This window comes from Leptopilina boulardi, unplaced genomic scaffold (assembly GCF_019393585.1).
Source record: "Leptopilina boulardi isolate dan_hultmark-lab unplaced genomic scaffold, ZJU_Lbou_2.1 LbouV2_352, whole genome shotgun sequence".
Lineage (NCBI taxonomy): Eukaryota > Metazoa > Arthropoda > Insecta > Hymenoptera > Figitidae > Leptopilina > Leptopilina boulardi.
The window spans coordinates 526,710-540,386 of record NW_026137921.1 but is presented as its reverse complement, the minus strand read 5'-3'; the positions used below and the strand labels follow the sequence as shown (position 1 = coordinate 540,386).

At 26.9% G+C, this 13,677-nt stretch overlaps 1 protein-coding gene across 2 annotated transcripts in view; it reads right to left on the bottom strand.

The window, feature by feature from the left end:
• LOC127286321 (E3 ubiquitin-protein ligase TRIM9) overlaps positions 1–13,677 on the bottom strand; it is a 224,660-nt gene that overhangs the window by 1,880 nt on the left and 209,103 nt on the right. For both annotated transcript variants that reach the window (XM_051312709.1, XM_051312710.1), the window contains 3 exons: positions 6,847–7,001; positions 3,382–3,520; positions 2,653–2,883 (listed from right to left, as the gene is read on the bottom strand). In XM_051312709.1, the coding sequence (XP_051168666.1) occupies positions 2,653–2,883; positions 3,382–3,520; positions 6,847–7,001 (525 nt within the window). The remainder of the gene's footprint in view (positions 1–2,652; positions 2,884–3,381; positions 3,521–6,846; positions 7,002–13,677) is intronic.

Below are 13,677 nucleotides of genomic sequence, written 5' to 3'. Positions count from 1 at the left end.
CACTTTAAATTTAAGGGATACGTCATTTTGATAAAAATTATTTTTTCGGCTTTACAAAAAATTATTTCCTATAAATTGTTATATTATAAACGTACATTGAATTGATTATCATTAGTTATTTTATTGTTATTAATTATTTTTCAAGTTAAAAATAACAATTTTTATATCATTCGTTGAATTTAATTGAATTTTAGGAACGCCAAATAACAAGTCTTGAAAACAATTCAATTGTTATTGGAGAATTCAAATTTGAATGAGTTGCGTGCCTCTTCCAGTAGAGTAATGTATTTAGCCGAATCAACGCCATTGCTCTTAGCGAAAACATTCTACGAGTTTCCATTCATTCATATATTTTTAAGTCTACCGAAATCTACATTACCGACTGATGATAAAACCGGAAAATGAAAATATAGAAAATTACCAAGTTACAAAAATCTACCTTACCAACGTGTTTATATTTTTTGTCTTTTTTACCATAAGTCGGTAATTTAGATTTCTGTAAGTCGGTAATTGTCTAAATTTTCATTTTTTTGTTTTACTATCAGTCGATAAGATAGATTTCCAGGAGTCAAACATTTTTATATTTTCATGTTTTACCATCAGTCGATAGGGTAGATTTCTGCAAGTCGGTGTTTGTTTTTAAATTTTGTTTTACCCTCAGTCGGTAATGCAAAGTTCTGCACGTCGGTAATTTAAAAAAATGTCCTGTTTCACCATCAATCGGAATGTAGATTTCTAGATTTCTGAAATCTACATTACCAACGTGATTATATTATTTTTTTACCGCAAGTCGGTAATGTAGATTTTTATAAGTCGGTAATTGGCTAAATTTTTATTTTCTTGTTTTAACATCAGTCGGTAAGATAAATTTCTGTGAGTCGAAAATTTTTATATTTTCATGTTTTACCATCAGTCGGTAGGGTAGATTTCTGTAAGTCGCAATTTTTTTAAATTTTCCTGTTTTATTATCAGTCGGTAATGTAGAGTTCTGTACGATGGTAGGTTTAAAGAATCCTGTTTTACCATCAGTCAGTAATGTGGAGTTCTGAACGTCGGAAATTTTTTTTAAAAATTACTGTTTTACCATCAGTCGGTAATGTAGATTTTTGTAAATCGATAATTTTATATTCTCATTCTCCTGTTGCATCATAAGTTGGTAGGGTAAATTTCAGTAAGTCGGTATTTTTTATATTTTTCATGTTTTAACATAAGTCGGTAAGGGGTCATCCATAAAGCATGTGATACATTTTTTCAGTATTTTAACACCCCCCCTCCCCCTTGTGATGCTTTTTCCAATACCGATTAATATGGAGTGTGATATTTTGCTGTCCCCCCCCCTACCCCCTAAAGTATCACATGCTTTATGGATGACCCCTAAGATAGATTTCTGTAAGTCGGTAGTTTTAAATTTTTTCTGTTTTACCATCAGTCGGTAATGTAGATTTCCGTCAAACGGTATTTTTAAATTTTTTCCTGTTTTACCATCAGGCGGTAATGTAGAGTTCTGTATGTTGGTAATTTTAATAAATTATATTTCACCATCAGTCGGTAATGTAGATTTCTATAAATTGGTAATTTTTATATTCTCATTCTTTTGTTGTATCATAAGTCGGTAATGTAGATTTCTGTGATTCGGTAATTTTTATATTCTCATATTCTTGTTTTAACATAAGTTGGTAGGGTAGATTTTTGTAAGTCAGTAACTTAAATATGTTCGTTATTCTTGAGCACATAGTTTCAGCATTAAAATTTAAAAACTGGGGCATGTAATTAAATTATTTCATTCACCGTCATCGTTATTTTAAGCAAAATTACGAAAATAAAACTACTAAAATGCTTAATTAAACACTATTAGCAATATTTGTTAATATAATCAGCAAATTTTTACGTTTGTAAATGTAAATAATTATAAACTGCGGGTTTTTTTATAAACTTTTCGTATTTGTCTAACCTAAAAATTATGGTATTTGCTATATTCCGTCGCGTGTACATACCTATCAGGAATAAATACATATTTTTAAATAAACATGGGATTATTTAAACAATGCTCTAGTTGTTATTTCATGTCACAAATATTTAAATTTACGGAATATTTCACTTACTGCCACGCAAGGTGATAGTGTGACTTATTTTTTTCAAATAAATGTCTCTAAATGATAAGGACTAAATCACTATGGCACATTTACCTTACATTATCTCAAACTGGGTGGAACAATCATCTCTAAAGCTATTCAACCTTATCTAGATTCTGAATGTGTTGCTTAATATTCTGACACAGTTGGAAATATCCTTTAGCCATGTAGAAAGTTTCTAAGCCGTATCCAATCTGTGCAATTGCAAAGTGTGAATTTCAAAGCTGGATGAGTTTAAGGACTTTAATATCTAGGTTAAGGATAACGATTTACAGTCAATTGGACTTATCCCGTTTGAGGGAGAAATTATATGTTTAACCTGAATATTCAACATTTTAGAATTTTGTTTCAAATGCAAAAATTATATATCTCTCTTTTTTGAATGTCATCAGAATGAGGTAATCCCTTTTTGATAATTTTCATATATATTATAAAGTATAAAACTAAAATTTATTTTGTATTTATTGACAAACTAATTTTAGGGTTTAACGGTATATATTTGTTGACCAATAATACTTACCAAGCATTTGATCTCGAGAAACGTCACATCGTGCAATTCCAAAAGCAGGGTCTGTGTCACTGGGATACCGATCAATTGTAAGTTCCCAATAGTGGACTCCTCGAGAGAATCCTGTGCCTGAAAGGACTACTCGATGTTCGTATCCTTCGCAGGAAGCACTCATTGCATCCTCGGAGATAGAAACTTCCTGTGGTATTGTAGAATCTCCTGTCGCCCATGAAAACCAAGCCACTGTAAATGTGAAAGCAAAACATTTTTTTTTAAATATCAAATTCTCCAATTCCTTAGGTATCAATTTCAAAAAAAAAAAAACTAAATTCTACCTCGAATAGAAATTTTTATTTTTTCATATACGAAAAATTGAAATTCAATATCCATCAAAATTATTTTACTATTCTGGTAATCCAAACTTGATAAAACAAATATTTTCTCTTTAGATATAATTTTTGTATTTCTTTTTTTAATTTTGTCAATTATTTTTTACAAAAAAAAAAAAAAAGAAACGAAATTATTTAAAAAACGACATAGCATCTTGAATATTGCTTTCTCTGGAGAATATAAAATCTTTGAATGGGACATTTTTTTTATGGATGCAATGAATAGAGTTTTACGCTTTCACGCTTCCTGATTTTTTCAGAGACACTTGAAGTCGTGCTTTGAATAAAAAAGGATTTACGATGTTTTTGGGAGGATTTTACGATAACCCCGTTGGCTCGTAGAATTACTTACCCTCAGCGGTCTGTAAACCTATCAGCTCCGAGTATTCCCCTTCTCCAGCACTGTTGAAAGCTCGCACCCGTGCATTGTACAGTGAATTAAAGTGCAATCCATCTACCGTGCAGATCGTCTCTCGTCCGCAATATACTTCCTGTTCAGAAAAAAAACCCCCATAGGTTTATGGTTAAACTTTTTAATATATTGGTTATAAAAAAGAAGAACTTCGAAAAAGAGTAGTAAAAAAAGAAAGATTATGTTTCGCAACAAATGTTGAAATTTTAATAAAATTATAACTGGTTGTTAAAGGTGCAAATGAGTAAATTGTATTTATTTAAATATAAAATTTCCGTTTATGTGATAAGCTGAAAAGCTCTCATTACTGGAAAATACCATTTTTTTTGGAGAAATTTTATTATGTTCTATTCTGTTAAATTAAATTTAGAAAGAAATTATTAATAAAAAAAAACTATGTAATATTGGTTTTAGTTTTTCTTTTGTTTCTATAGCGGAGGGATATAATCGATGAAAAGTAATGTGGCTTTTGTTGTCATATTATTGAAACAAATACAATGTGATGAAACAGTCGAATAATCAAACCTTAATGAGAAATTCCCTAATCTACTTGAATTCGACTGCAGTAGACATTCGACGACACTGCAAATTATTGACATTGTAAACGTATTGATAATGCCAGCAATCAATTCAATGTTCTGTTTGAGAGGCTCAATAACTTAAATAACATGAAATCTTGTCAAAACAATATCACGCTGAATAAAAGGGACAAAAAAATATATTCAACATTTTTCTTCATGACAAGATAAAATAAAATGTATTTTTAATTATTTATTTATTTAAACATAAACGGGTTACAAATAAACCCTTTCGTACAGAAGTACTTAATAATAATGGCATACAAAGCCATAATCACAAATGACCAATTAAGGTAATATACTTAACGCTAGGCCTGTTATCAGCTGTATAACAATTGTCTCAGACTAGAGATAAACCTTATCAGTGAAGCATCAAAAAAAACAAGCGTATCAGAACTAGTATTAGCCTCTCTGCTTATTCTTGCAATCAGAGAATTTTTCGCATAATTCGTTCTGTGATACTGCACATAAAAAAGTGAAAGATATCTAGATGATTTCGTAGGTACAAAGAATTTAATCGATGATAAAAGTACTAGACAATTCGTGAAACTGGTTTAACAACTTGTACAAAAAAAAATTAAATCTGAATATAAAAATCTAGTGACAATTTTGGACAAATTCAAACGATTTCGTAGCTCATCATAATTATGTTCAAAAAAATTGAAAGGTATACCCAATTGTCTTGCCGCAAACCGAAGAAACCAATTCTGAACACGCTCCAATCTTATTAACAAATATGCATAGTATGGCACCCAAATAATTGACGCATACTGCACTATACTCATGACGAAAGTAAAAAACAAAATTTTAAGAGTACGTTCATTTCGAAACAAGGATGCATTTCTTGTCACAAAGCCAAGCGACCTAAGCGCTCTACTTATAACATCAGAAATATGAGAATTCAATGATAGTGTACTGTCAATAGTAACAACCATTATTTCCAATTATGGGTTACAGAACAAAAAATAGAGAAAATTTAAATCCCTTTTTCAAAATTAGATCTAATTTTTCAGACTTTAAAAAAGGATACAGATTTTTTTGTCATTGAAAAGTAACGGAAAATACTTAAAAATTCACTAGTTAAATATTAAAATCCGTTAAATTTTGCCATGTAAAACTTTAATTCCCACTTGTTTCAAAAAAATTTTTTTTAAGCTTTTACAGATATGTTACCCTCACATTGAATAATTATTTTCCAAAGTTCCAAGACAATTTAATAGTAGAATTCCGATTTGAACTACATTCGGATTTGCCGCAATTATGTTTTGGTGCCAATTTGTAACTTAAAATTATTTTTCTTTATAAAAAAAAAAAAATTGACAACCATTCTTCAATTTTATTCTTTATATAAATTCAAAAAGTTTGAATATAAAAGTAATTTAAAATTTTACTTTAAAAGATTTTCATGTTTTTAATATAATTAAGAAAGCGATAATTTACTTTTGGACAAATAAAAAATTTTAAATGTTGTATCTCATCATCCATATATTTTAAAAATATTTCTTTTTAACACACAATTAAAAATTCAATAAATTGAAAAATCATTTATGTGAAAATATTAATTTTCAATGAAGAAGTTAATTCTATATGAATGGTTTATTAAAACATTGAGACTTTCTATTGTAACCATAACTTAGTTGTGAAGAGGGTGACATTCAAAATTTAGGGTCTCATCGCATTATACATCTGGAGAGAAACCTATAAATCATAAGGCTTTTGATTGTCTCAGTTTCCCTGTTTCGATAACATTCAAATCATATATCATAGTCTCCGGAGATCTTATTGTCTTTCGTGTACGAAAATTTCATCTTCTTGTCCTTCAGTCTTAATTATATAACTTTCAATTTACAATATACATATATAAATAGTGAAAATTAATATTGTTCTTTTTATCTATATTATTTTCTTCCTTAATATTGAAACAACAAATTGAAATAAAGAGGGAACTAACTGAAACTAACTCATTCCGAGTAATTTCAGAGACTGTCCACCTCTCTCTAATCAAATTTAATTACACAATGATGCAACGTTTCCGAAATCGAAGGAGAATTCGCTCTGCATGTTAATGTCTTTGTTAATAGTTGAATTGTAAATTGAAATTTATTGTGAATTATAAGTCATTACTACTTCAATGATGGTTCGTAAATATTCAGTTAGTTTATTTTATTGATAATCAAATTCCATTCTGGTTAAAATTCCGAACTAATCTGGAATTAGTCCGAAACTGTCAGATTTGTGATTATAGATTTTTCATTCAAAATTTGTGGAACTAGTGATTTTGGAATTAATTCAACCAAATCCGAAATCGGTCTGATCAAACGTAACACACAGCAAATTTTGGATTATTCTGAATTAATTTAAATCAAAATATTTTCCAGACTAAATTCTGGATTTCAATTCCGGACTAATGCTAATCACTTTCGGATTGTTTTCACAAAAATTTTCAGACTAATCCTGAGTAATCTGTTCGAATTTAATTCAGAATCAGTCAGAAATTTTAAACAGGAATATCCACTTTTTTTAATGAGTACATTGAGAAAAATCTGCTATTGAATCAACAGCATTTCTGCCAAAGGTATAAAAATTATTGATTCTGAAGCATATGCTATAGAATTTGTAAAAATATTATACAAATTCTATAGCATATACTTTTGAATTAATAATTTTTATACCTTTGGCAGAAATTCTGTTGATTCAATAGCAGATTTTTCTCAGTATAGATAATATAATTATCACGTTAATGATAAAATGTTATAAAATAAATTAATTTTGAAGTTAATTTTTCAACAAGAAAAAATGATAAATAAAATATTTTATTGGAACTCACCCTAAATTCACCGTCGCATCCGTCGTCCAATTCGAGAAGATATCCTTCAATTGAAGGACCTCGTTGTCCACAACCAAGTGGTGGTTTCCAAGCAATTGTAACGCTGTTGTTTTCGGCGCTGCATTCTTTTGGTACAAGAAGTGGTGCTCCTGGCGCTAGAATTCGTATTCAATTAAAACACCTTCTTTCGGTAAAAATTTCAATTAACAACTATGAGTTCAGTGTATATATATATAAAGAAATCAATTGAATCCCACAACTATTCACACTGGGATATCTATTGTAAAGTGCAATCAGTATAAAGCTTTTATGTGTGCGCCTTTGTACCAACTTCAATGACCCTACAAATCTTTTTCAAAAAAAACAAAATTCAATCTTTCACTATATATTGAGAAATTCTCATCTCAGTCCTCTGAACGTTGAATAAAAAAAGCATACTATATTTTGTATACAGATAATAAAAAATAAACTCACATTTATTTTGTGATAAATATTCATTTAAATACAAAATGTTAGTTTTTAGTTTACTACAAATTCAAAAGCCTTATTGTACTCAAAATAAAGCATAAAAATACAAAAAGTCGAAAGATTTATCTAACTAAATTTTTCAATCTACGGATAAGAAATTTATATATATTTTCATTACGCGATGAATGTTTATTAAATATGAAATTCATAAACTTATGTCAACAGCTTCTATACTTGGATAATTAAAACCAGTTGCCAAAATACTCGACACTTTTTTCACGAGAAGAATTTAATGAAAGGCAATTTGGCGCCTTTAGAATACCGGAAGTTTGTTTAAGACTTTTCCCTTTTGCTTTTTGGTAAGGGATCATTTCGTCATATTATTTCTTGAATTCACGAGTTTTAATGACTTTCTTTTATATTTAACTGAACGACGAGCCGCACGTTAATTCAAAACTTTTCAAATAGAAATTAAAAAAAAAAAATTATTATAATTATTACATGAAAATTAATTAACTGATTGTAATTGAATAATTTCTGTTCATTCGTAATAAATTAAATTCTCTCTTTAATTTTCTTAATTTATATGTAGCAGAAATTTTGAGATAAAATAAATATTATTTTATCCCTTATTTTAGGTGATAGACCTGAATAAATGAACTTCACTCTGTTTTAAATGTATTTATTTGGACTGTCTTTGCAAAAGAATGTGTGAAAACGAAAACCTTACAAAACTGCGAAAATCACGAATATTACCGACAATTTACGAATATTCACGAATAAAAATAGCTAAATAGTTTTTTAAAAGTTTTATGATTCAGATGTACCGTAAAGTACATCGTACCTTAATAAGGGTACTTTATGACAGGATTAGGATAGCGATCCTTTACATAGATATAGTAATTCATGGTACTAAAGTTTATCTTTTTAAATCCATATAAATAATACCTAAATTTTGAAAGGATTTCAAATATTTGCACCATTTGAAGAATAATTTTTATTATTTAATGAAACGTGACAAAAATTTGAAGACCCGACTTAGCGACATTTTTTTATAATTTAGTACTGAACCAAACAAAGTTGGAATATAATAAATATATACTAAAGTTTATTAGTTATTGGTATAAGCTACATAACAGTAGTAGTAATAATAATTCGGTGTTTTGTTTCTATGATTAAAAAAAGAAAATGGAATTTTAAAAAAGAAATAAATTAAAGGTGAAAAAATAGAACAGAAAAAAGAAAATAAAAAGAAATCTAGAGCAGAATAAATGAGATGTTGCTGAAGGGATTGAAAGAAAAAGAGGGAAGTTTGATTGTCGGCAATTGAATATTCAGTATATTACAGTGAAGGAGTTTTGTTGATTGGCCTTTAGAAACTCTATATATATACAATCTTATTCCCTTGTACATAGATTAAATTTATATTTGTTCGATTACTTTATATAGAAAAGAGAAATTCCATTTGAAAATATTTCCGTGTTTTACAAAATCTACATTTCTCTAATATTTACAAAAATAATTTTTAATACGAAGAATAATATTTTCAATTGGATGTCTATTAATTTTTCCTACAAGTTTCAATTAAAAAAAAACAAGTACGTTTTCATTCATTTCATCTAAATGTAAAAAAAGAATGGAAACAAAATGATTACAGAGATTGGTTAAAGCGAAGATCTTGTGGGACATTTAGTTACAAGCTCTATAACGAGAGTGTAAATTGATTGGTTCTTGAAGGGGGAATTCTCCAAAACCCCTCTATATCCACCTTTTTCCCTTTCCTTCCTTCCCTCCCTTTTGACCCTCTTCCACGTCCCTTCAACGTACATCAAATTAACGTATATATACGCAACAGCGCAATGTAATCAGAATTTGAAAGGATTACCCGTGGACCTCGTGAAGGTTCCGTATTTACATCTTGATATATAAATTAGAATTTAAAATTAAAATTGATAATTAACATTTCTCTATGTATATATATAGGAGAAGAAAATATAATTACTACATTCCTTGATAAATGAATTTCTTTTGGAAATTTCTTTAGAAAATTATTTGCATTCAATTTCATTTTGTCACGTATTAATTAAATTTTAAAATAATATTTTTTTATTATAATTCTTTAATAATAATTAAATTAGATATAATTTGAAAAAAAAAATTCATTTTTGAAAGTAATGGGAAAAATATTTTTTCACTCGAAAACTTATATAATGTCAATATTACAAATTAAATTCAATTTTTTTTTATCAATTATTCTGGAATCATTTCATGGTTGCGTGTCAACAATACTTATTTTTCTTAGAAGGGGAAAAACAGTAAGGAAGTGACAGCCACACAAGATCATTTGTCATATAGAAAGAAAATTTCTTTTCTGTCTAATAAGATATATATTCACATGGTCGTAAATTTCTTTATATTTCTTTTGACATTGTAATTTATTTTTTCTTATGATATCTTTACATAGATCGAAAAAAAATTCAAAGTACAAATGTAATAAAAAAAAAAGTAAGAAAATTATATGAAATTTACTATGATTAGAGAAAATAAAATGGTTTGATATATATTTAACGAAAAAAAAAATTGATAAAATTGACAAGGGGAAAAAAAACGTTTTAAATGGAAAAAAATTTATATTTCTTGAAAATATATAAGTTTTAGTAAACATTTGTGACGAAAAGTGGAATTAAATGCAAATAAATAATATTCTAATTTTAATCAAATATTAAATATTTTAATATTTTTGAAAATATTGTTTATTTTATTAAATATTTTTTTGTGAGTAAACCTTTTTTTTGGATATTTTATAGAGAATGCAAAATATAAAATTTCGCTTATATTTAAATAGTAGAATTTCGGTTTGAACTACATTCGGAAATATCGTAATTATCTCTTTGATAATTTCGTTGATAATTCACAAGCATAATATATTATTCATATCATCATCATCATCACTAGTGTAAAATTTCTGATTTCTGAATTGATTATATTTTATAATTTATTTTCATATCTTTAAAGATCGAAAAATTCTAAATAATTATAAAAAGAAGAAAATTATAGAATGAATAAAATGTTGAATATTTCAAAATTGATAAGTAGAAAAAAAAATTTACGTAGAATTTCTATATGGAAAATATGATTTTTTATTGACATTTGTGATTAGTTTATAAGAGCGATGAAATATCGAAGCAAATGCAAACAGGATAGATGTGCCAAGTGCATTTTCTTTTTTTTTTTTTTTTTTTGAATGATTGGAACTGAATCCAATAGGGAATTAAAATCGATATCTGTGGGCAAACCAGGTGCTTCTCATGATAAATTTCTCAGTCCTCTGAGAGACAACTGTCTGACCGAAGCTCGATCACTGCTACTGCAAAAGGCCGCTGGATACATTTTCCATAAGTCCTCAGTAGTAACGGTCAAGCTCAAGTCAGACGTTTCATATTTATTGCCGTAATATCACTTTTTTTTTATTTTTAATTCAAATACACGACGAATTTTTCAATAAAATATATTTATTATTGAAAAAAAAAATTTTTTCAATTCATTTTTACATTCAAAAGTTAATTTTAAAAATAATATTCCCCTCCCCTGTTTTTATCGAATGAAAAGAAAAATTTTTTTCTATCCATTTTTTTAAATTAGAAAATTTTTTTTCTACTTTTAAAATTGTCCAATAACCAAACAAGAGTATTGAAAAGGATTTCGAGAAAAAATGAAGAATGTATATTATTTCCTTATTGAAATGCTGACAATAAGAATAGTGATACCATTTTTCGAGGAAAAGAAAGCTATTTTGATAAGAAAAGTCATGACAGACGAGAAAAGAGTAGAACTACGACAGAGAATCAAGAAATCGATATTACTTAACGTCAACTCGCGTGAAAGTTTATCGCTCGAAAGCAAACAGAGTCACCTCCATAAAGACGTACGTTAAGTGGAAAAATAAGTTCACGAAACGTCAGTGCAAATCACGTCACTTTTCTTCTTTTGGCTCATAAAATTGCAAAATAGATATATATACTGAGGATTTATTTCAAATTCCATTTAATTTTTTTTTCTTTTTTCAAAATCCTCTATACTGTTATGTTAAAATAATATAAGCAGAAAAAATAATTTTTATATTATAGAAAATTTTTTAAAGATCTTTAAAAAAAAAAATGTTTTTGTTATCGCCAAAAAAAAAAAATTGAAGAGAAAATGCATATTATAATTCAATTCACTGATCAAAATGAAATTACAAAATGAAATAATACAATTTATCAAAGTGGAAAACAAATTGCATTTGTGCATGAATTTGTGTTTGAAATTAAATTATTTCCCCTTAATAATGTTATGACGGGTGAAATTTTACCTGGCTTATTATAAGTGAATTTCACTTTTCAAATTTATTAACAAAAAAAAAAAAAAAATAATCTCAAGTTTGGATTAAAAATCAAAAATATTTTCAAATATTTAGAATTAAAATTAAGTTAAAACTTTATAATTAATAGAAAAATCCTTCTATTAAGTTTTTGTTTCTTAAATATGAAATATAACAGACTTGTTTTTAAATAAAAAAAAAAAATGCAGTCTATTTAAAAAAGTCTTTTAATCTACTTTATTGTTAATTAAAATTAAAATCATATAGAGGGTACACACACATATCTTAGTTCTCAGGGAAAATGTAATTTTAATTTGCATGAAACGTGCTTTGTACTTGTAAAAACGAGTGTGGCATTTTGATCAGTGTTTTTTTTTCTCTCTCTCTGTTTCTCTTTTTTTTCCTCTTTTTTGGGTGAACGTCATATTTCGCATTTATATTTGCACTTGCTTCGTCATGGGCTTTATATTTAATTGTCTTTTTCTTTTCTCTTTTCGTCTCTTCTTCCTATATATATATAGTGCCTATCCTATCTCCATCTAACTACAAAGAGAGTCGAACTGAAACGTGGAACTCCACTGACAAAAGCATGATGAATGAAATAAAATCCTTTATGGCAGTTTGCCGGACATTTAATATTACATACGTTCGTGTTTGTCCGGCGCGAGGGTAATCCGTTTCCGGTAAAAACAGGAATTAAGGTGGATTCGTGTGGAACTAACGTGTTGATATACGTATATAACTCCTGTAAACCATATCTTTCACTCTTTCTATGTATATAACTATCTCTTTTCAAATCACATTTTCGAATTTTATTTTATTGCTTTGTTTTTAATTTGCAAAATATTTTTACAATAATTGAATAAATATTACAATCTTTATTTTAGTATTCACAAAGTTAATTTTCAATTAGAATTTTACATTAAGATTAATATTTAATAACGGTTAAATCAATGTTAATTCAATTTTAAATCAATGTTAAATCAATGTTAAATCAATGTTAAATCAATGTTCAATCAATGTTCTATCAATGTTCAATCAATGTTAAGTCAATGTTCAATCAATGTTAACTCAATGTTCAATCAATGTTAAGTCAATGTTCAATCAATGTTAACTCAATGTTAACTCAATTTTAATTCCAAGTTAACTCAAAATTAAATCAATATTAACTCAAAGTTAAATCAATATTAAATCAAAGTTAATTCAAACTTAACTCAATGTTAAATCGAAGTTAAATTAATTTTAAAATGCAGTTGCATTAATTTTAAATCAAAATTGAATGAATGTTAAATTATCATTAAATAACAGTTTAAATCATTGTAAATTAATATGTATCATAGTTAAATCAATATTAATTCAATGTTAAATCAATGTAAAATCAGTGTTAAATCAATGTTAAATCAATGTTAACTCAATGTTTAATCAATGTTCAATCAATGTTCAATCAATGTTCAATCAATGTTCAATCAAAGTTAATTCAAACTTAACTCAATGTTAAATCGAAGTTAAATTAATTTTGAAATGCAGTTGCATTAATTTTAAATCATAAATGAATGAATGTTAAATTATCATTAAATAACAGTTTAAATCATTTTAAATTAATATGTATCATAGTTAAATCAATATTAATTCAATGTTAAATCAATGTTAAATCAATGTTAACTTAATGTTAACTTAATTTTAATTCCAAGTTAACTCAAAATTAAATCAATATTAACTCAAAGTTAAATCAATGTTAAATCAATGTTCAATCAAACTTAAATCAATGTTAAATCGAAGTTAAATTAATTTTAAAATGCAGTTGCATTAATTTTAAATCAAAATTGAATGAATGTTAAATTATCATTAAATAATAGTTTTAATCATTGTAAATTAATATGTATCAATGTTAAATCAATGTTAAATCAATGTAAAATCAGTGTTAAATCAATGTTAAATCAATGTTAAATCAATGTTAACTCAATGTTTAATCAATGTTCAATCAATGTTCAATCAATGTTCAA